The 25022-nt window shown below is 41.2% G+C and overlaps 1 protein-coding gene across 1 annotated transcript in view; it reads left to right on the top strand.

Moving 5' to 3' along the window:
* The window catches only part of Slc7a11 (solute carrier family 7 (anionic amino acid transporter light chain, xc- system), member 11), a 60274-nt gene that overhangs the window by 12227 nt on the left and 23025 nt on the right, over positions 1 to 25022 (top strand). Inside the window, exons 5-6 of the mRNA XM_013029520.1 lie at positions 3728 to 3827; positions 11245 to 11289. Coding sequence (XP_012884974.1) covers positions 3728 to 3827; positions 11245 to 11289 — 145 coding nt within the window. The remainder of the gene's footprint in view (positions 1 to 3727; positions 3828 to 11244; positions 11290 to 25022) is intronic.

Here is a 25022-nt window from a genome sequence, read left to right on the forward strand (position 1 = left end):
GGACCAGGCCAGCTCAAGCAAGACAAGATGGCATCGGTGGATTCTTTAGGCATAAGATTGCTTGGCGGGAAGCCCAAAGTGAAAAGAAAAAATAATCTGAAGTTTAGTGTTAGCTTCCTATGAGCAAATCCTTTTAGGCGTTACTTTGAGCTTCCTCAATAATAGTAAAAAAAATCAAATCGATTTCTAGAAAATAATAAAGGATGACTCATAATACTAGTTTTTGAATTAGAATTAATTTTATCTTCCTGGGCACTGGTACCACAAGTCTTGTAATCCTAGCTACTCAGGAAGCTCGCATCTGAGGATTATGGTTTGAAGGGAGCTTGAGCAGAAAAATTCCCAAGTAGTTATCAAAAAGCTGGAAGTATTGGTATGGCTCAAGTGGTAGAGTGCCAGCCCTGAGTGAAAAAGATGAGGAAGAGCACAAAGCCCTGACTTCAAGCCCCAGTACTGGCGTTAACAAAAAACAAAAACAAAAAAAACAAAGAGAGAGAAGAGAGTTGGAGAATTTCATTTTTCTTGAGAGAGAGGATCCCAGGGAAAGACATTAGATCTAGAAACAGCATTTCTAAAAATACTTATATGATCATTGAAATAGTTCTCCAAACTTCACTTTTTATTTTTACATGATTTTCCATGTAAAATGTGCATTTCGAAAGAAATCATTTCTGACGTGACTTGCCTTCATCTGCTATGTAATAAGAAAAGAAGTCTGGGGGTTTGTCAGTTAGAATTTCAATTGTTATAGAGAGGAAGGTACATCAGTTGTTTCGATTCTGTGGAAATGGTTGGAAGAGAAGATGGTACACCAGGGTTATTTAACCTGTGCCAGGCACTGGAGCAGAAAATAAAAGACAAAACTGTGAAGAGGTGCCATATAACTTGAGCATGTTAAGTATTTAATGTTTACATTGATAATGTCTGTTCCAAGAAGGGTAATTTATAGAGAAATGTAATGACGTTGCTGGAGAAGAATTATAACAAGGCAAAAGAGAATGCCAGTGTTCAACGAAATCATTCCTATTGGTTGAGGCATGAAACAATAACAGACAAGGAGAGCCTGGTCACTCTGCACCTGGAACCGAGCAGCGGCTGTCCATTTTATAAGCCCGAGGGAGCTCTTGGAGCCCTGCCTGCCAAGTGCTTTCATCAAATCCGGCAACCTCAGCCAGCTCTGGAAAACACAATGAAGATCTTTGAACATTAAGCTTACAGTGACGGGAAGCAAACTTGTTCTTCTCCACAGACCTGGCCTTCTCACCTTTGATCTCTTCTTCTATTGCAAATACAGGCCAAACCAATCTGTTTTGTTGGTACCCTCCTTTTCTCAGCCCTTTTGTCTTTGAAGAGGACTTCCAGAGTATAGGGTCTCCGAACCACTGGCCCGCCTCTGCTCTTGATTTATGTTCCTAGTTTTGAGAATCTATACTATTCCTTTAAGCTAAGATTCATTTTCCTGGCTCCTCTTTCTGGTATAATCAGACATAGTACGATAGGTAGATTTATAGTCCATAGCCATTTTATGTCACTAACACAATGTGTGTGTGAGGTAGGGTTTGTTTACTCAGACATTGCTTTCTTCTGAGTTCTTTGAGAGTAGAGTTCATGATAGAATGCTTAGATTCTTCTTGTCAGTTACAGAAGAGTGATATTTAGTATTATTGACCTCAATGGTTAACATTACCAGGTTTCTTACTTCTCATCTAATAAAATGGTGCCCTGGAAATGAGATCGCATTTAAAGTAGTTTGAATATCTTGGAGAGCATTCTTAGTGGATCTATTTGCTTTATTGATAACAAAACAATCATTTTCCTTAATTGTGACACAATCATCTATTTTCCATGTGAATCTGAGACTCTGGAAGGATGAAGCCTTCAGTAATGCACAATGTGCATTTATCCCTACTCCATTCAGACAGTTGAGTGTCTTCACGTGTGAGGAGTTGTTGAACTTTCCTTTGAATGTTGAAACTTTCATCTTCTGAGACATCTATGTTGCAGCCAAAATATTCCTTAAGTTTAGAAACAAAGCACCTCTTTTTGTAACACCCTCAAAAGAGCACTTTTGAAGTTCTGTGCTTATGACTCAGGCTTTATAGATTGTTTTCATTGATTATTCATAATTGCACTCTGAGGAACATTGTCTCCGGAGTCTAAGGAAACCGCGGGTCATGATAAAAGCATGCCCAGATGTGTGTTCATCTGGATCCCAGTATTTGTGTTTTCCTTCTATGAAGATGTGGAGATGTTTTAGTAACATGGACATTTCTAAATCACCCCACCACTTTTTAACAATGAACTATGCTTGAAAAGTGGGTACTTGAAGGGAAATTCAGTCCATGTAAAACTGAATGTTCTCTATGTAGAGCAGCCATTTGCAGACTCCATCACGGAGGGCTGTGCCTGGCAAGGCGGGTCTAGGGAGGATTTCCCTCCTCCGCCTCCTTTACTTACACAAGACAGATTTTGAAGCAAAATCATTTCTGGTTTGGATATTTTCATTTGCTGTTTTCTTTGGGAAAACGTGATTTTTAAAAAGTTTGATTGTAAATACTGCCTAAAGCAAATCTTAATTTCTAGCTTTTTAAACTATCCAAAACATATACTATATATAGTATATATATATGTATATACATACATATATATGTATGTATATATATGTACTATATATCTATATAGTATATATGTGTATATATACATATATAGTATATACATATATATGTATACACTATATATACCTATATATACACATATATACTATATGTGCTATATTTGTATATGTGTATATATAGTATAGATACACACACACACACACACACACACACACACACACACACACACATATACTTCCCTTCACAAAATAGGGGAAAATGTTAGGCATAAAAGTGTTCTATTCCCTTCATGCAAAATCTGTCCAAACTTGGTTTGGAATTCAGCAGGATCTTGGTTTGGATTCAGCAGGATTCAGATGAATGCTGGCATTTATCATGACAGGGTAGAGGGCTTCTGTGTTGAGGCTCATTAGTAAATATTTCCCAGCGCTGTGGGCACTGTGGTCCCCTGGTCCTGGTTGAGGTCAGTCACCAGCACCATGTGCCGATGGCTGCAGTGCAGGGATACTTTACTTCCCAAGGGACTTATGGATTTGGGGGTTCAGTTTGATCTGCAGGGTTTTCAGATCCCTGCTCTAGGAGACAGGGGCCTAATGCAACACAAGGGATTATTGTAACAGAAGGCAGAAACAAACCATTTTGGAAGTTAGTTCTGGAGTCTTTGGTATTTCATCATCAAAAGTAGACCCTTGATGTTTGTGTGCATCTTTTGTATTTTTTAAAGCAAGCCATACACTTTCTTCCCCAACTCTACCATTCTTTCAAACTACAGTTTACAGAAAATCTTTCAGTCTTCTTTCATGTTCAAAAGAGAAGCACACTCCAGCCAGAGATTGTGTCTTTTAAAAAGCCACTTTCATCTTGGATTTCACTATATTATTGAGGAGAAATGTGATAAATGTGGATGGTGATCAGAGGACTTTTGGGGTCCAGTATTAACAGATGAAACTCTAGAGAGTGACCAGTATTCATAGATAAAACTGGCTATGAGCTGACAGTAAGAAGTCCAGACATGAAACAACATGGCTGGCTCCCCACTTTCATGTTTATGATTGGAGTACATAAGAAGTAGTTCCCTGGAAAGCTGTAAAATCTTTCTATTCTAATTGCAGGGCACACACAGCACTTCAAAGATGCCTTTTCAGGAAGAGATGCAAGCATCATGGGCTTGCCCCTGGCTTTTTATTATGGAATGTATGCGTATGCTGGCTGGTAAGTTGACAGCTCCAGAGACTTTAAACAATTATGGTTTCCTCCTGCTAACCCATCTCTGTTGAAGGAATTCAGGTATGGCCCTGGTATGGAGTGAGGAGAAGTCTCACAGCTATCTGCTGCTACCATATGGTCTGTCAAAGAAGATCAGAGAATTTATGGCCAGATCCTTATGCAGAGAGGCCAGAGAAAGTTCAGTAAATATTTCTAGTTTTTATGACTTGCTTTGGGGGAAAGAAGGGTCAGTGGGGCTCCTTGGAGAAGAGCAGTTTTGGTTTCCAGGGCTTGCTTTGGGTGGAAAAAGGGTACAAGATGAAGAAGGTAGAACAAGTCAGACCCACCCCTCCTCTGAGGCCTTCCTCTGGCCTTCCATTCCCAGGACTCTGTATGACCTGGTCCTACGGTTGGGATGGTCGTTTCTGTGAACCCAACATAGGTCACTATCACACGAAAAAACCCCAAACATGCTTGGTCTAAGAAGCCAGGGTAGACTGCGCGTGAACAACACGGTGATAGGAGATACAAGAGATTAGTAGTTGGGTGAGAGTACTTACAGTGATTAATACTTTTTTTTTTCTACATTCCTGTGAGAAGCAAGTGATTCACATACAGAAATAAGATATTTCTGAGAGGTTAAAATAATGCTTCAAGGGTAGAAAAGAAGAAACCAAGATAATACACTCATCTGTATCAATATATCAACTTTTTACTCTGCGTCTGGCTTTTTTGGTAGTTTAGTGGAGATAAGAGTCTCACAGACTTTCTTGTCTGGGCTGGCTTTGAACCGATATCCGCAGGTCTCAGTCTCCTGCGTGGCTAGGATTATAGGCATGTTATGTTACATTGTAAAGGAAATAGTAAGTTCCTTGAAACTTCTCCAATACCTGAAGATAAAATATATGTACCAAAGCTGTTCCCAAAGCTGATCCATTGCCTGTCATGCATGTCTATCTGTGAAGCCTTTCTGTCTTGGTTAAGTTCTCAGAACTTCATATTTCCATCTTACTTTGTTGAAGTACTTAACTGGCAATAATTGTAGATAATAGCTAAACTTGTCTTAGCTAAATTTTATTGACTCTGTGAGGGTAAGTTGAATTCTAGTGCAGTAGGTGCAAAAGTATTCCTTAAAACATGAAAATCCTCGTGATAAGATTCATTTGTTTTGAGTCAAAAATGGTCCTATTTATTTTTATTGTTTCTAAAACTTAGACAACTTGAGCTGTGAGAATGTTCTGTGTGAGACTAAAAAATAACATCAGAAAACTTCACTAGCTCAACACTTACATAAACATCTTACTGGAAGAATCTCAGGGTGTCACACCAAAAAGGAGAGTCTTAGTGGGTGTAAGTCTTTTTGTTTTTGTTTTTGTGGATTTATTTTTTAAAGCTAGGATTTCTTTTAGAATAACAGGGTTAAAGTAGGGAGAAAGGGAAAAGAGAGGAGCATTTCTAGATCCCCAATACAGGAAGAGATTGGAAATGGCTGCTGTGTTTTCTGCCCTTACTCTTTCTTTTTTTTTTTTTTTTGGTCCGGTAATGGGGCCTGAACTCTGGGCCTGGGCGCTGTCCCTCAGCTCTTCAGCTCAAGGCTAGTGCTCTACCACTTGAGCCACAGCGCCACTTCCGGCTTTTTTCTTTTTGCTTATGTGGTGCTGAGGAATCGAACCCAGGGTCTCAGGCATGCAAGGCAAGCGCTCTACCACTGAGCCACCTTCCCAGCCCTGCCCTTACTCTTTCTGAACTGGGGAAAGGCAGGTCGTCAAGTCGGTAATGCCAGCCACCGTCTGATGGATGGGGTCTGGCTGAGGCGTGTGTGAAGCCCACCCAAAGCACAGGTCGCTTCAGGGCATCTTTTCTCCAGACATACCTTTCAGTCTTTCCGTCTTCACCCATCAGTGAGCAGTTCTTTGAAGGCAGATTCACCCCTCGGTAGCTCCAGTCTTCTAACCGATGATGGAAAGAGTGAATCTGCCTTTTCAGCTAACTTCTTGTTCTTCACTGCTGAGTCTGGCCCCTTTCGATAATATAAAAAATACTAAATATAATTCCTTTGTCTCCTTGTCTATCTATCCTGCTTCAAATGCATTTCTGAAATGCATAATTTCCTTTGATTCTTTTAGAAAAGAAATGATATATTTCAAAATAAATGGAGTTGGTGTCCTAATGAATCTCACTGAATCTTGCAAATATAGAATTACAAGAGAATTAGGAGAGAATATAAAGTTTTGATGCATAATGTTTGGAGATGATACCTCTAAAAAAGGTCTGTGCAGAATATTTGTATATTCCCAGAACATTTTTACAGCCATTGTGTGTAAGCATTGCCTTTGAATCACTCAATTTTTTTGAAGTCTTTTTACTTCAGTCCAAAGCACAATGAAATGCTAGACAGAGAAAAGCACTGTGTGTGATCTCAGGTTAGAACAGATTTAACTCTTCTTGTCTCTTCAGCTTGGGTCAGGGCTCTAAGGCCTGGAGCAAGGGTTCTGGATCTGTGAGGGGGAGGGACAAAGGCTCTCCTTCCCTGCACCTGCCCAGCAAGAACTCTTGGAAGGTTCCATCAGCAGTGGGAGATTTGAGTAATTCTGTAGGATGAAGCTTTTTGCTTAAATCTTTTTTCTTTTTCTTTTTTTTTGCCTGTGAGCACCAATGCATCTGTTCTCATGAATCTGCACGTATTTCTACCCTTTCCACTTCCCCATCACCCAGCACTGAGGATTTACATCACCTGTTTCTCCACAAGTTTCTCCACTTTGGAGGCTGTGGAGGGCTGGTAGATTCCACCGTGCATAAGGACTCTTTTCATTCTGAATTATCTTGTTAATATTGGATTTTACTGATATTGAGCCTTGAAGGTGACTGTTTACAAGGTGAATGAGGTGTGTGTATGTGTGTGACAGAAAGAGCAAGTGAAAGAGAGAGAGAGGGAGAGAGAGGGAGAGAGAGGGAGAGAGAGGGGGGAGAGAGAGAGGGAGAGAGGAGAGAGGGGAGAGAGAGAGAGCACAAACCCTGGTAATGGTCATGTCTGCAAGATGCCATTGATTTTCTCACATCCTTGAGGGCTCAATCTCCACTGTGGGATGTGAGTCCTCCGTTTGACATGGAATGCTATGGACATGAGCAGTGCATGCTGGGACAGATGTGTAACTGCTAGGCAGGGCTCCTGTGCTACCTGCGTGCTCCCTTGGGAGGGAGCTCCTGGATTTGTACCTGCCAGGCTTAGCTCAGGACAGCTGTGTGGAGCAGAGTGGATTGATTTGGACTGCAGAGGATGGGTTATCATCCGGATGTGAATGGACCATCGTGGAGGCCAAAGCGATTCCCAAAGAGAGGGTCAGCTTACCTTCTTTGCGTCTCTGACTGCTCCATCTTTCCTGATGTCATGAGAGGACTAGGTTGTAGAGTGACAGATGGAGGGTACGAATGAGTCACCACTCCCTCCACTGCTGCTAGGACAGAGACAAAGAATAAAGAAGGAAACAGAGACCGAGGGGCTGCCGGGAGAGGGGCAGCAGCCGGGCAGCTGCCGTGATCGGAGCTCACGGGCTCGCGGTGTCCATCCAGAGGCACGCAGCAGGACCACCGTTGTCTTGGACACATTGCTCCATGAACAACCCAACTCCTACGGTTGAACAGGAAAAAAAAAAGCAGTGAACCAGGGGATGCTGAGCACTGTCAGCTTTTGGCTCTGAGGAATGAAGGACCTTCCAGAACCATGGAAACCCCTTCCCAGAGATACAATTAGGGGAAAAGACATCATTAGACAAGCCAGACCATGGCGTTAGTTAGGTCAGCACAGCTTTCATGTGATTGCCCATGTTCCGCCAGGCCTGGATGCGGCTGGGAGACCACAGCCAATCTCAATCCCATGGCTAATGACTGCTTGGTGAGATTCTTATTTTAACCTGTGTGATAGAGACAATGGTTTTCCGTGTCTTTCTTCCCCTCCCTTTGAAGTCTTATCCTCCACGGATTTAGTCTTGCTAAAGGGCCTGCTGGGATTATTTTGTACCATTTCTTTGTGCCGAATGTAAAGAATAAGATTCTTTTTCCAAGCCAGCCTCATGGCGTGGCGGGCATCGCAGGGCCTTTTTTCGTGCACAGTGGTGGAGAGGCAGAGCGTCTGGGTCTCTGCATGATCTTCAGGGCCTTGTGGAAATGGGCTCCACAGAGTGGGTGGTTCACAGTGCTGGAGGCCCAGAGGCTCAGGCAGAGGTGGCCTCCCACAGGACACCAGCGTCTGCAGAAAACAAGCGCTTCCTCCTCCTCTCCCCACTGCCCAGGCCCTGGCCTGGCCTCTGGCCTCTGAGGTCAGGGACATATTTGAAGTTATTATTATTATTATTATTAAGCCTGGGAAGGTGGCTCAGTGGTAGAGTGCTGGCCTCATGCGCCCTGGGTTCGATTCCTTAGCACCACATAAGCAGAAAAGGCTGGAAGTGGCGCTGTGCTCAAGTGGTAGAGCGCTAGCTTTGAGCTGAAGAGCTGAGGGACAGTGCCTAGGCCTAGAGTTCAGGCCCCATGACCAACAACAACAAAAATTAATTATTTCCCTTTTTGTTTTAGACTTGCTATAAAAGATTCATTTCTAAAACAACTGTTAAGAAGGAACTGGCAATACGCATAAGAAGCCTAGAGATATTCTTAAGGTCTCTCTCTGTTTTGGTTTTGGTGGGAGTTTCTATTTATTTATTTGCCTATTCCTATTTGTCTATACTTTGATTTGCCTCAGGATTATAACCAACACATCAAGGCTTTCTCAAAGAATGCATCTCACATACAGTTACCTACTGTTGCTTGCTCTTCTAAATAACAATCATCTCTTTTTTTTTTTTTTGGAGCTTAACTTTCTAGTCATTAAAAGAAATCATTGGCTGCAAACTTTTAATATTATCCTCCTGGATACAGCGTTTTCAGCATTTCAGATGAACATAGCCCTTGAGATTGTAGACCTCTTAATCCTGACCATCAGATATACTGGTGAAGGAGCATCTGTTATTTTTTAACCACCTCTTCATTCGTTACCACCCCTGGAGGCTGTGAGCCCGTTTACATGTATTACAGGCTGAAGGGCTGATATTCTAGACATTTGGTTTTGGAGTGTGGAGAAATTCTTCCTGTGCCTGTGTGCTCCTGTTTACCTATGTATTATTATACCTGGTTATTATAGCTGAGCACTCTGGCTCACGCCTGTCATCCTAGCTACTCAGGAGGTTGAGATCATGGTTTGAAGCCAGCCCAGTCAGGGAAGTTCTTGAGACTCTTATCTCCAATTAACCAGCAAAAAGCTGGAAGTAGAAGTATGACTTAAATAGTTAGACTGCTAGCCTTAAAGGAAAAACCCAAGTGAAATTGTGAGGCTCTGATTTCAAGCTTCTCCAGTACCAACAGCCCCCCACACCCCCCATGGTATTGTCTTTGATCTTTGAAGGAGTAACAACAGGAAGTCCTAGTGAAAATGTGGCTTATTGTGTGAAAATTTCCTAAGCCTATGAAATGCAGGAGTAGCAAGTCCTTTTTCTCGATATGTTTAGCTTTTTCCATAATGGTCCCATGGTTTTCTCATTTTTGTGATCCACTTATCCATCCATGCTTCTTTAAAGATGGAATTGGCAGTAACCTTGCATTGTGGAGACATGAGTCAGAACCACACAGATGTTAGCCTTCCAGTGTCCCCTTCAGACTGGACAGGGGATGCAAGCTGCTGGGCCTCCAGCCCCATGGGGGTGGTCAAGTCCCCAGTTCAGGAGAGGAACCAGAATTCCCCAGAGCCCAGACCTTGCCTGACATTAGAGGAGGCTTTCAATTCCATGGGCCATGTTCTGTGCCCAGAATGTTTCCTGCCATGTAAAAGACAGGTAAAGTGCTATGAATCTGAGAAATCTCCACATTGTCGTGGTTTTTAATCATCCATTTATGGTGCAATGTGCCAAAAATTGACAGTCTCAATAGACAGGAATGAGAAATGATTACTTAGTCTTGGGAGTTGAAGTTATTGGGGATGAATGTCAGAGAACGGTGACCTGAAAGGAACAGGTGTGAACTGAGCGTTTGCCATCTTTTTAAATTTTTTGTTATAACTAGATAAATTAGAGCTGAATATATTTATAAGGGCTCCCAGAGTGATGTGGTGATTTACGAGTACAGTGTGGAAGAATTTAACTTCTTAAAATATCCATTGTCAGAAACCCTTAGTGGGTAGAAGATTTGAAATTCAATCTTGGTAATTTTGAACTGTGCATTATTAATGTCATTTATTTTTACTTCTTGTATACTGTGTTTTTGTCTAAGAAACCGGTAAGTCTCCTTAAATTGGGAAACACTGCTGCACACATCATAGCACTGTAAGATTTGGGGTTATTTTGCTGTCAGAGGCTCACCCTTGCTTAGCTTGCTTGTTTAGCTGGCGTTCTGCCCCTTGAGCTGTGCCTTCAATGCTACTCTCTGCCAGTTATTTTAGAGAGGGAGTCTTAACAGGCATTTCTGTCTGAATTGGCTTTGGACTTCAATTTTCCTAATCTCGGCCACCTGAGTAGCCAGAATTAGAGGCAGGAGCCTCTGGAACTGGCATTATACTACAGCAAGTTTTCTTATTTTATAAAAAGAAAACAACTTATCTTTCAATAGTTGTACAAAGCAGCTTGGATTCCACATGTCAGCTCATAGGTACAATGTGTCTTGATGAGTGTCACAAGTCCATCCTTCTCCCCGTCTCTGCCACCCTCTCCCCCCCGCCCCCAAGTCTGCATTGACTCTTAGGACTGTGTTTGCTCTCATTTCCTCTCTGCTTTGTCTGTCTGTCCTCCTTCCCTTTGACCTCCCCCCCCAACTACATCTTTTTACCTGTTTGTCTCTACTTCTGAAGTCACAGGAGGCAAAGTTTGCTTTGCACTGCATCTGTCTTCCTTTTCTCCCCATGATACCATCCTACAGAACCCTAACCTCTTCTCCTCTCCCCATGCGTAATCTTTCTGCCTTGTTTCTGCACTGTTGGGGGCTCATCCTGGAATGACTCCATGCTGCTGGCCCCTGCTGGGTGTTCAGCATCTCAAAGGCCCCCAGGGGGGAGAGATGCCACCCAGGAGACCTCCCTTCATCCGCAGGGGGGCACCTGACTACCCCCCCCCCTGCCCCTGCCGCACACCTGCGCCAGCACCTCCTTCTCACACCACGCTGTGCCACTCCATGACCCCTGAGCTCTGTCCTGCGCACAGAGCCCCTGGCTCTGGTAGATCTTAGGCACTGCACGAACAGGGTTCAATGAAAATGATGTGTGGGCATTTTCAGTTGTGAGATGTTTTCTTATTACAAGTGTTTTAACGTATTCTGAGTTCAATATTAAATACCATAATGTGAAACTTTGGTTTTCTGTCATCAATATGTGTTACTTATTGGTCATCCATTTATATATTTTTAGGTTTTACCTCAATTTTGTTACTGAAGAAGTAGAAAATCCTGAAAAGTAAGTAAACATATTGAGCCTGAATTTTTAAAAAAAATTGGAATCTTGTAGAATTATCTTTAAGTAGTTGCACTGGGGTTTGACCTTCAGGTATGAGCACAAAGCATCTTGACCATTGTCACCCTTCAGTCAGTGCCCACTCTGTCCCCAGTGTCCCGTCCCCCACCATGGCCTCATGCTACCTGCGAAACTTGAAAGACCCAAGGAAAAGCCATGTGAGATTCCATGGTGGAACACGCAGAGTTAAAAAGGGAATTCACTGTGGGCCAGTTAACTTTATCATCATTGTCATTACTATTATTCTCTTAAGATAAGGTGTATTTGATTTTATAACAAATTATATATAACTAATTGCATATTACATATGAAATCACCTTAAAACCTGAAAGCTAGCAAGAATAATGTTATATTTTCAGTCAATTGTCTCACCTAAACATGCGCAGATTCTCAGTTTCCAGTACAACTTGAAGCTCAGAAGTACATTATTCCAAATAATGCATGCACATTTAAAAGTTTGACTAAAGAAGATAATAATCAGGTAAATATTAGTTACAAAAGCTTGGAAAGAACTACAGAATGTTCTAGGAACTTTTAAAATTAAAGGATGACGAATTTTGTAGTTTCTTCCTAAATAACAATTTGAAAATTAGATTGTTTGATGATAACGTGTATGTTCCTAAAATGGACTAAGAAAAAAATGAAACTCTTTATGCCTTTGGCGTAAATGGTAGATTTTCTACAGAAAAGCAACATTAAGATACACTGGTTAGGAGGGGGCATTGACCACCTACAATATAAAAGAAAAACATCTAAGGTTATCAACTCATTTCACTTCTGTTTAGCATCATCCCTATACCAACAACTGTGTCAGGAGCATTTTGCATGATGAATGAGTCCTACCCTCTGTCAGATGAGGGGAAAAAAAAGTAAAAGTATGATCAGCACCAGAGCAGATGACTTAGTCAGCTGGGCAGAATAGAAATTAGAAGCACTTGACTCTATTTAGGAAGACATTGCTTACACCTGACTGAATAAGAGTGGGTGAGTGAGTGTTCCCCTAGCAGATTGATAGAGGAAAGGGATGGGGCAGGAAGGAGATGGAGGAGAGAAAGAGGTTGACTTGATTTCTAGGAAAAGGATCTAGCACATAAGCGTGGGTATAGGCTGCACATAGGAGAATATGCCTAAGGGTTGACAACAAATGAAGCTGAGTCAGGTGTCCTGGCCTGGGTGTGTCTGGGGGGCAGGAGGCTGCGGGGCCAGCGTATCACGTGGTAGAGAACAGCCACAGGAGAGGATGTGGAAATGAGGATTCATGGTACCTGGCTCAGCTGCTATGCAAATCAATATGCAATTTCAACATAGACAACGCTGTTTTATTAAGAAACATGACCCACATATAACAGTATTGTCATATCTGTTACTGGAACTGGAGGCAGAGAACACATATGTACCAGGAACTAGTTCTCCCATTTCTTGGAAATGATAAGCTCCTTCAGGACTGTAAACCCACTGATTATAAAGACAGATAGACTGGCCTGTGCTTTGTGCCTTTTAGAATAGTTAGTGTATAAGTGGCAACACAGAGATGTGGCAACTCTTAGGGCATTTTATATAAAAATTTTATTGAATTTCCATTATGTAAAAAACATAATTATGGTTTCTGGCCATCACTTTTAAATCTAAAATCATCTTAAATCATCTTAGGCTCTCCTCGCTCCCATTTCCTAGATTTATTTCCCCCTCCCTTTGTGTATTTTGGTAGTGGCAGGGCATTTAATTTCTTCATTTTTTTCAAACTGATGATGCCAGTGGTTCATAGTCTATACATATTAAGGAAGAATAATGTTGATGTAGTGATTTGGTGTGATTGGTCTGTTTTTTTTTCCTGTTGCAAATAATTTTTCTTATTTCAAAAGATGGAAATAGCAACACACAGGCATCACTTGATTGTGTGGATGAATTAATATCAATAGAGAATTTAGAAGGTAGGTGCTGATAGCTCAACGCTGTGATCCTAGCTGCTCAGGAGGTTGAGATCTGAGGATTGTAGTTCAAAGCCAGCCTGGGTAGAAAAGTCCTTTCTTATCCCAAGCTGGCAGGGAAGGGTGACCCTCAGATCTCAGCCTTCTGAGTACCAAGGATTAAAGTTGTGTGGCACTGGTGCCTGACAGGAACTTTCAGATTTTAGAGGCTGGTGTAATGAGTTATAGCAAACACAGGTTGAAGAAAGGTTTGATAGCTTTAAATCCTTCACTCCAGCTCTTCAGATTGTCAGTTCTCATATGAAAGACTTGGTGTAAAAATTAACTCAACACATTTATTTTCTCAAAATTAAAATATAAGAAAAGCTACACCATCACCTTAGTGCACAGTACAGGTAGTTGTGATATATTTATCATAAAAGTAACTTAGAGTTTTGAGTAACTTCATTATTCTTTGTTTTTTGTTAAACATAACTTCCCCTGGCCACGTTAATGATCAAGTTAGGTCTTTTTAGTAAAACACAGGAATTCTTTGGGAAACATTAGGGTTGCATATCAAGAACAGATGGTTCAATTATGTAGATCCCGTCAGGATGCGTCATTTTTGTCATTTTGTAGACAGACAAGGCTCCAAAATACCCATAGTTACAAGGGAGGATAATTCTGTTTCCATCTTTCTTGTGATGTGCCAAGGTGAACGTGTTTCCCAATCAGTCACGGGCATGTGTCCAGCTGTACCAGAACGGGCAACTATTTGGCAGCTGGTGAAATGAATCACCAGCCAAAGATACAACACCTTTTACCACCCTCCTCCATGGAGGCAGTAAAAGTTTCCTGCTGTTGTGATCTAATGGAAGAAGTGATAATTAATTTAGGTCGGTGAGAATAGTAATGTGATCTGAAGTAAGATAGAGTGCAGAGAGCAGTTTTCTCATCTCGCTTGACTGCCCTTCACGTGGTATTTCATTTTGAGAAGTGTTTTGGATTACATAACATTAGTCTATGAAAATTGTCTGATCTGCCTTATGTAAGCATGCCTTATAGTTCTTCAGTCTTGTAACTGGGGCAAAAGAAAGACTTGGGCAAAAATCTCTGCCTATGGGATTACTCGTAGAAGGCTGAGAAAATTTTCCATGGCTTTTCTTATAATATGTATCTTTTTTTTTTTTGTCTCTGAGTACCTTTAGATGGATGGAAGTAGCAATCTTTCAAGTATAATAATTAACATTGAACTTTCATGTGAGAATGTTGCCTTTCATGAATACCTCTAGCACAGTGAGTGGCTTGACAGAGAAATGTATTAGAATTGAAATAGTGTTTTGAGGGACACAGGTGTCTGAACTTTAGACTGGGAAGGGCATGAAATCTGAAGGGATTCCAGAATTTAAAAATATTATCATCTCCCCACATGGCATGGGTAATGCTGGTATATTACTGATAACGTTTTTTGAAACTATATGATTTTGCCTTCTGTTGTTTCTTTTGTAAAGAATATACAATCTGTCATTGCTTGGGAAGTTTCACAGTACAAAGAACATATCATTGAGATGTATAATGTTTGTAATCCTATGCTTGGATTGATAAATCATGTCTCAGGTTGATGAAAACTAACAAATGGATTGCTTTGCTTTGACCTTCAGGGTCTGAGATTAGTCAGTTTGTCTATGAGACATGTTCCCCTGCTCTTCTCACTTCATTTATTCTTTGTTCTGAAGAACTGGAAAAAGTAGACTTAGAGGAAGTGGATAAAGCTTGATATCATCAGTCATTTTTGAAGAACAGGCGCTTAACATGCTCTGAATAATCAACTTTAGTAGAAGGCCTAAGTAATCAGAGTGTCATGTTTAATTAATACCTTGCCTACTTCCAATTTATATTAATTGATACCTCATTGTCATCACACCTTGTACCAAGGATAATGTAGAAACAGAGAAACTTGGTTTGGGGACAGTGCCCAGGCTTGTCTAAGGCAGCATGGGTAGATACATTTAATTGGTCCCCACTGGTTTCCCACACAATTCTGTTGTGTGCATTTGTTTCTGATACCCAAGTCCTAAACATTTGGAATGTATGTGATCACCTGCTTATTAATCTGCTCATTTGCTGTTTGATGTCTTTTTAGGCCATTGTACACAGCCTCTTACTTACATCATACAACTCTTTCCCTGATAGAAAAGACAACAAAGCAAGATAATACTGCTTGACTTCGGTTGTTGACGTTGTGGGCACCTAAGTTAAAATCATTCCGCGCCATATGCGTTTCCTCTGGAAACATACGTGAGGCTGGCTGGATTCGTTTACCCAGGTACTGCACGGGAGCAATGTGTTGACCCTTGCGGGGCCTCTGACACAGACCACACAGCCAGCACTCAGCCAGGTGGCCTGGGCCGGGGGCCCGGGGGGGAGAGGAGAGCAAGGGTACCACGTGGCCCATCTGAAAAGTTCTCACTAATGGGACATGTGGTTGACATACTTGGGCATCCAATTTTTTTCATTTCTCAGCTTCACATAGGCATGACAGACACGTGGTTCCTGTACACTTTGTTCATGGGAGGCTGAAGTGGCAGATAAAGGGTACAGAAATGATCGGATTATATTATGACCTTTTATCCTGGGGTAACCAAAGAAGACAGATATTAATACTTCAGGAGCTTTGTGGGAGCCATTTAGGTTTTTCTCTTTTCAATTTTAAGGATTCTAGACATCGAAGGGCAATACTTTTGAATGTTTCATTTGCTTTCCTATTAGTTGTTCCTTAATTCTAGCTGTAATCTTACCAAGGTTTTTATTTGTAGTCTAAGATTAAAAAAAACAAGCCAAAAAACAAGTGCTTTAGGAGCAAAAAAGAGTTTCGGTTCCTGTTATAAGAGATTATAAGTAGTAGAATGTCAGAACTGGAGGGGACTCTTGAAAATCATCTATTCTAGTTTTAAACTCATGCACAACTACCTCTTATGTCTTTAAATAGCAGTAATTCATAGAAGATGAGGAACTGGCTATAACTTCCTTGAACTAGCATACTCTTTCTGTTTTTTTTTTTTTCTTGGACTAAAAGCCTTCTAATTACTTCACACATTTCTGCTGAAATTATTGGTATGTATAACCAGTAGGTATAACCAAATGAAGAATCAAATGAGTCAGGCCAGATTTTCTGAAATCTAACAGATGGTGTAGGAGTCTCTTTCAAACACAGATTCAGCTTTCTGATCTAATCTTCTCTACAAAGAAACCCCATAGATCCCATAGCCGGAAGTGCTATATAATTATGAGGCTGTCTCCTGCTTTTGTTTGATTGGTATACTTTTGTAGTGTGTCCCTTATCCATATTCTCCTTTATGAAATCAAGCTACCCTCCACTCTTCCTGATGTATCTCTTTGAGAGTCCGATGGTTTTCCCTAAAGTGTGACTCGTGAGTTGATTTTATATTCTCACTCGAATGTGGTGAAAAGCTTCTTAAACCTCTGCCATGTGATCTGTGTCCCTGCTGGGTAGGCCTTCGTGCAGAATCAGTGTTGTTCTGGGTTTTCACTGCAGTAGAAATGTCAAGTGTTGGGAATTTTATGGGTAGAGGTGATCTGTATAAAGGTCATTCTAGTTACACGTGCCATGCCCTAAAGTTGTTTGAATAATTTTGTTCTAATCAATCTAATGTTGACTTGGGTTGTCAGTCCCTTGGAAAAATGAGCAACTTGCGTTTGGAAGGTACTAGTTAAACTCTGTTGCCAATATATCTAAAATACATCAAGTGGCATTGAGACTTCTCATTAAAAAATGAAGAAAATTAAAAGGAATTCCAGGCTATGCACAGTGGCTCACATCTGTAACCGCAGTGACAGCATAGGCAGGGATTGGAACTCTAAGAATTTGAAGTCAACTGGGGGAAAAAGAAACCCTCCCCTCCCCCCTCCCCCCACCTCTCCTCCCTCCTCCCCCCTACCTCCCCTCCCCCCCCCAACAATAAGCAAAGCTAGGAAACATTTGTCATCTCAGCTACTACTCAGCAGGTGGGGATTTCTCCCTGCTCAGGAGGCTGAGATCTGGACATTGTTGTTTAAGCCCAGCCACAGCCAAAAGTTCAAAAGGCTACATCTTTTATTTCTTTTTCTTTTTGGCAGTCCTGGAGCTTGAACTCTGGGCTTGAATTCCATCTTAACTAATAAAAAGGCAGGTATGGTCATACGGGCCTCTCATGCCAGCTATGCAGGGATTGTTCATAGGCCAGCATGGGAATTAAAACAGGGAACCCTCTTTGAAAAATAACTAAGGCAAAAAGGAGGTTGTAACAATGCTCAGTAGGCAATGGACTCATTACCTTGCACATGTAACTGTAACCCCTCTGTACAGTATCTTTACAATAAAAAATATATATTAAGAACAAAAAAAGAACTAAAACAAGAATGCCTGTGAGCATGACTCACTTGTACAGCAAGTGTCAAGCTCTGAGTCATAAATACAATATTTCAAACAAAAATCCCCAAACAACATGAAAGAAGAGCACAAGAAGACCTTTTCTCAGAAATAACTAAAGCAAGGGCTGGAGGTTTTGGGTAGAGCGTCTATGTAACAATGGCCACGCCCTCACTTCCAAACCCTTGTGCTACCACAACGAGAGAAAGATTGCCTTCACTTTAAAAAAATGAACTATAAACTTATTTGCTTGCTGAGTGACTGAAATGGCACTGGTTCAGGATTAAAATTCCAATCCTGTCTCTTCTTAACTAGCTGCTTGACCTTGGAGTGACCTTCTAAATTGCTTCTGAATCTCTGCTCAACACTTTCAAATGAAAGGTAATCATCTCTACCTTATAGTTCTCTTGGGGTTGTAAGGAAAAAATAGGAGAAATTCTAAAATGCTTAATGAGGACCACAGTGACATACAAACACCATCTGCAGACAAACCAAAGAACCCCACAAACCCCTGTATTGTTCAAAGATTAGAAGAGTCTCATAATCTTGGAAAAATCAAGAGACTTAACACAATTTTTTCTGGGGGCAGAGGGTTCCTTTTCTAGTCACAAGACGCATTCTTCAGCTTGAACAGTTGTTCTGCATGGTCAGCAGAGGACCCACTCTTTAGTAGCTAGAAAGCCCAGGTATTGATGAGATGGCTTTGTAGTTTTCAGTCCCCAACTGTACTCGGGGTACGCACCTACACCAGCACCAAGAGGCATTTCTTGGCAGTTTTTCTGTTTTTCTTTCTGAACCAAGTAATTGTACACACACACACACTGTGGCTGTCACACAGCTGGCAGATGGCGCTGGAATCATGGTTGGACTGTTTGTCTTTCTACTCTCATCACGTCGTTTTAGGTTCACTGTCTTACCCAGAAATGCTTTGAGGCAGTCGGCTGTAGGGGTCTTGCTGGGGGGGGTCTGTGTAGCGCACACCTTGCCAGTCTGCTTTCAGGTTTTCTGGGGAACTCGCTGCACGTGCAGAAGCACATGGCCCCTGTTTCCTCCCAGATGCCTTTTGCAGAGCTTTGGTCGGAAGTGAGGGACACATGGGAGAGAAGATTGAACCTCCAAATCGGAGGCCATTCCGTGCTCATCTGGCCTGTTTGTGCAAACCGTTCTGTACCCGTTTCCTTCCTTCCGGGTGCACATTGGCTTGACTTAGTTTATTCAACTCATTGTCATGGTTGTCACCACAGTAAACCTGACATGAAGAGAATCAATCACAAAAGACTGGGATGATAGAAGAGATGGGAAAGAATTCATCCAACATCTCACCTTCTCATTTTAATGGCAAAAAAGAGCTTGAAGCCATTGAGAGAGATTCATTTGTCCACGTTTGCAATTTAAACTCTTGATTTGCTTCTAGTCCTTTTTTTCACACTCCACAAGGTTGAAGGCAAGTCTAAGAGAGATGTACAAGGCAAGAGCGTGGCCTTGAAATCAGCTAGGGAGGAGGCGGATGGAATAATCATTAAGAGTGACTTGTATGCCATTCATGAATAGAATAATGTTGCAGCTTTTAATAATGTGTAAAAGTATTAGCCGTGCCTGCATTCAACTTTCTAACACTGTTGCTCAAACAGAGAGAAAGAGGGTGAGACTGGTGGAAGTAAATAACCTCTTTCCAGTCACTTTCTGAAGGTCATTTGCTTAGAAGTTTAACACAGAAACACTCCAGTTAAGAGTTGCCAGGAAGTCAGAGTGTTAATAAGAAACAGCAGCTTTTATCATGGCTAATATCTCTCAGGATACACTGGCTCTTCACACAGAGGCTTGTTGAGAAGAAACATTTACTTTTCTGTTATTAATATGCTCAAACAATTAAAATTTCACTTCTTATATTTTTGCCAGAGGCAAGAGAAAGGGAAATGGATCCAGACACCATGACTGGCTTTTGGTTTTCTGCCAGGAAATTGGAAAAGAAAAGAGCAAGATGGATAGCAGGTTGAAGTCATGATTCTAAAGTAGGGGTTTGTAGGTCTTTGGGGACTTGGATTGGGAGGTGACACAGGTGTTCGATGCACGTACGTGTTTAGCTCTCCACATCCCGGAGGTGAGGTCCCCTCTCAGAGAGCTGAGCAAGGTGAGCTCAGGGTTGGTTCTCTTAGCCATGGGGCTGATGGTCTTTATGCCAAGACACAACTTGAACTTGGAGCTGAATCCCACTGGAAGCTTCGGTGTGGACATGCAGGTACTTTTCCAACCGAGAGCCAGTCGGGACTTCCTGTTCTGAGTTCTGCTCCAGAGGCTGCCGTATCTCGAAGGACGGCTGGGTGGACTCCGGAGGGCACCCACAGGTGCAGTCACCTAACACACATATTACCTATTTCATTTTTAATAAGCTGAGACTCAAATCTCCTCGTAGTAGTTGTGGTCCAGTGGTCCATTTAATCAAATGACAGAAAGAAAAAGTTCTGTGCACTCTGGTCCTTCCTAGAAGAGGCGAAAGAAACATTTTCAATAAGATGAAGCATCATTTTTATATGCTTTTCAGCGTAACACGTTACAACCATCCTCTCAGAATGGTAATAGATGGTCAAAACAGAAAATACCATAAAAACTACAGAGAAGAAACTTAAAATTACCTATAGTCTCTTCATCCGATCAAATGGAAGTATTCACTGCTGCCATTGGGATCTTCCCATCCGCGTGCCTGTCTGTATACCCTGCGTTATGGTGCTTGAGGTAGACGTGCACATGCATTTCTCTCCAGGCATTCTATCATGCGTGTGTTTCACATGGCTTTACTATCTGTAGCCCCACAAAAGGGACCAGGCCAAGGTCTTAGCCGTGTCCTTGCTCCCTGGATGTCCTGCCTCGAGGACTTGCTGCTGTAGAAAGGTCATGTCTTTCTTCTCCTGAGACTGGAGCTCTCCCCAGTTCTTTACCTTTCCCACCCTTCTTGTCTCATTCAAATTTTAGCAAATACCAATTTTAATGGTGATATACTAATTCTTTGGGTAGATATCCTCATTTTCTTGTTATGTATTGAAAATGTTTTCAATTTTTCTTCATGAAGTCATGTTGGATTGGATATTTTATATGTCTTTGCATATAATTAGGGTAGGTTGCTAGATGATACCGAATATATCAAATGCAATGAACTTTTTACAAGTCCCTTGTATTTTGCCAAATCTTCTTTCCCTGTAGCAACAGCTTAGAATATCTAACAGTAAGTAGGTTCCATTATGTATTTTCTATATTAATTGCAAAAGTTTATTTCCTCCTCCCTTTCTCTTTCATGATGCAGGATTATACTCAGAATCTGTGTTCTACTGGTCATTCGATTTTCTGTATGATTTCAGCTTGTAGAACTTTGAATTTATATGCTAGGGAAGTTAATGTTTTTATTTCTGTATATTGCTTTGTCTGGGATATGTATTTTTTTTTACCATTATGTGAGACAAATAATTGATTTTCTCCCAACTTTGTTTTTTTTTTTAATCATTTTCTAACTCAGCATTCTGGAGCAGTCCTATTACACTTAGTTTAAGATACCTAGTTTATGACACTTTTACTATAAGTTATGATACTTGTTATGATATTTCATATTAAATGTCACTTTATATACGAACATTTCAGAATAATCTTGTCAGCCTATTGTTATGCTGATATACCAGTTCATTACTATACATTTTTATCATTAAATATTTGGAATTTTCCTTTCCAAATTTAGAGAAAAAAAGAGGCCTTGATTATTACTCTCCTTTTCTAACTAAACACATACTGAATATAGATTATATTTGTCTGAAGGTAGTTTCTATTCAGCTTTCCATTTGTCTATATGAAGATAATCTGTATACTGCTTTAAAACTTAACACATGGTTTTTCAAATTTTCTTGGTGGTGCTCTGTCTTATAATAAGGCCTGAACTACATGAGTATAAGATAGACTCTATGTGTGTAGCTGACATTGTAAGAGTCCTTCATTTCTTTTTGTGTGATTGTGAACTTGGGTTCTCTTTCTTCTCTCAGATTAAAAACATGTCGACTAATTAAAGTAACCTCCAAAGTACCTCCTGATGCCGGCAGTACCCCACTTTGCTTTTCTTTTGCTTTTTCTTTTGGTCTTCTTTTTACCCCTGGAGCTCATTAAAAAAAACAAAACATTTTTGTTTTTGCCAGTCCTGGGGACTGAACTCTGGGCCTGGGCGCTGTCCCTCAGCTCTTCAGCTCAAGGCTAGTGCTCTACCACTTGAGCCACAGTGTCACTTCTGGCTTTTTCTGCTTACGTGGTGTTGAGGAATTGAACTCAGGGCCTCATGCAAGCAAGGCAAGCGCTCTATCACTGAGCTACCTTCCCAGCCCTCCAAAAACCCAACTCTTTATATTCAGAATATTATATAACAACTGTCAACATATTAGCAAAACTACTCATAGAAAGATGGAAGAATATAGTTTTTGATTCTTGTAACTCTTGTGATAGCCCTTGCTCTATGTACCAACAATTTGATAATTAAGAGAACTCACCTTGTAGTGCATGTTATCAAAATGACATTCAACACAATTTCTAGCCAATCAGAAACTCCAATTCTACTATACATTAGGAAAAATAAGATGCGTTTTCTTTCTTCAGCTCTTTTTTCTATTTGCACCAAACGTGTGTAGGAAAAGACACCAGTCCTATTTTCTAGGACTGTCTTAGGTGTGTCCTACTTTTCTGATAGCACAAGAATGATAGTGTTGACCTATTTCTGTTCTGGTCCTTGGTACTTGGGCACCTCCCTGCCCAGATTCCCAGTGGTAGGGCTGTGGTTCGTTCTGAGTGATCCTCTAGACACGAGGGCTCCGTTCGTGCCTTGCTCTGATACTCTGAGTTTGTGTTTGTTCCCCCACCCCCATCCCCTACACCGTACTCCCCATGGGTGACTACTGTCTGCTTGCTGCTTTGGGTTTTACAGAGAAATGTTCACATGTGACTGCTGTGTTTGATATTAAATCTGAGATGAACTTCAGCAGGTTCCTGCTTTTTTATTAAAAGTGATCCCGGTGAAGGGGCAGTATTATTCTGCTCGGAAATCAGCTGTTCTTAGAGATTTAATAATTTAGAGTTCACAGGAGCACTGGGTGAAGTAGACATTTCCTGTCTGTGCTAGAGCTGCCTCTTAGCTTTCCTCCCTCCCCGCCCTCCCCTGCTCACTGCTTGCTTCTAAAGTCTTCTTTTAGGACATTGATACAGATATAGTGCACAGCTAGGGGAATATGTACATGTGGAGAGTTAAGGTCATAGTGTATTTTCTAGGCTGAAGTCATATAAATTTTACCCGGGTTGTGTCTTCCAGTCTCTATGGAAATCTGCTTTTATTTAATTGATTTCTATTTTTAAATTAAAACTTGTATTTCCCAGTTATCATATCTCCCTGTTCAAATAATCTGTTACTTTCAGGAGATGTCTTAGAAAGGTTGATAGAAATATAGTGAATAAAATAAACCAACAGACATTAAATAGGCCAGGAACCCTTTTCATGTGTGATTCCGTGCTGTCCTTGAGGATGATAAGCAGTCTTGACAAGTGCTGTCTGGGATGTTTGCACGAGGGATTTAGAGGGAATTCTTCTGGGGAGCTTCACAGTGCTCAGTGAGCTGCCTTCATGTCTTTGTAGAATGTGGTGAGCAGGCATAAAGGATGATGCCGGAAAAAGGTTGTTCAGTGTGCAGAGATGTTTTGTTTCTCCTCATGGTAAAAGCAGTAGGGAATGGAGGGTCTTGGGGTCAGAAGTCTGTATAGAAAAGTGAGGACTTTTTCTCGGAGGGAAGCCCATGACCTTTGGTTGATGGATGTGGAGAGGAAGCAGTGTGGAGGGAGAAAACCTGCCCTGCTTGTCCTCTTTGGATTTTACCTTCTGTGAAAGGATGCATTTTTGAAGTGGCTAATACCTTTGTCCCTTTACTTGCCGTAATTTCTAGCCTAGACAAGATGTTTTACAGATCCTGGTTGTCTGAATGACCTGTGGGTCACTGATGGGTGTAGATAGAATTGACTGGCATCACTATAATGTTGCAGATGCTTTCCTAAAATTCAGATCCTAAAGTAACCCGCAATAGTTTTGGTGAAGTCAAAAGTATGTAATATGATGACTTAGGAGCGTATTTCTTGCATGTCTACTGTGGTCAGTGTCTCTGTCCCTCTGGAGTTCTGGCTTGATCACAGACAGCCTTTTTATTATGCAGAAGAGAGGACAGATGGCTTATCTTCTCAATTATCTTCTATACTGATCTTTTCTTTTTCCAGCCAGGCTGACACTCCAAAGTTGTACTGATCATCAGTGCCCTGATGTACTGCATTGCTGGCCCAGGACAGAATCATGTCTTCAGAGGACAGGAAGAGATTGTAAAGTGGTCATTATTCTCTCCTGAAAACTAGAGCAAAGTAAAGACAGAAGTATATGTAGGATTCTCTGGTATATGAGAAAATATCTGAGTTCTTAAAGAATTCTCTAAAAAACTGTAGACTGGCTTCCTTGATCACAAATCAAAGAAATAACTTTCCAGAGGATGAATTGTGTATGGCCTTCGTAAGGTTCACAGTCTCTCCAGCTGGTGAGGAAGTGTCACTCTAGGGAGACCGGCATGGTCTGTGGTCAGCTCACACAGGCTCGGTTGAGACCCAGGAGGCTCCCGCAGTTGTGTAAAATCAAGTTAGGGCAAATATCCAGGGTAAAACTTGAGAGAAAAAGATATCACCAAAAGACAATTTATTTATTTATTTTTTTAATTTAATTTTAATTTTTTGTGAACATACTGTACAGAGGGGTTACAATTACATGGGCAAGATAATGACTACATTTCTTATCAAGTATTGCAGTCTCCTCCTTTGTTTACCCTTCACATCTCTTCCCAGCCTCCCCTGCACCCCTACCCAATCCCCCTCACCCCCCACTCCCCCACCCCCGCACCAAAGTTGTAAAGCTCGTTTTCGACATGACAACTTGTACTTCTCATAGTTGCAACGGGTCCACCTGTATCCTTAAACAACTTGTTTTCCCCATCTCTTCCACAAATTATACCGACATCAAATATAGTGAAAGCAGGGGTTATGCTGTGGGGGAGAGACATACAAAGCAGCAAAGAAATAATCTTATAAATGCGTTAGAAACAAATGCATGAAAGAAAAAAACCATTTAAATACGTATCTAAGGGTTCATTTTCCTAACATCACATTATCTGACCTTTTCTGCTTGACTCATATGTATGCTAGATATTGCAAATAAGGGAAACCATGGGACCTATGTTTCTTTGGGCTTGGCTTACTTCACTTAATATAATTTTTTCCAAGCCTTTCCATTTCCTAAC

This window comes from Dipodomys ordii, unplaced genomic scaffold (assembly GCF_000151885.1).
Source record: "Dipodomys ordii isolate 6190 unplaced genomic scaffold, Dord_2.0 Scaffold119, whole genome shotgun sequence".
Classification (NCBI taxonomy): domain Eukaryota; kingdom Metazoa; phylum Chordata; class Mammalia; order Rodentia; family Heteromyidae; genus Dipodomys; species Dipodomys ordii.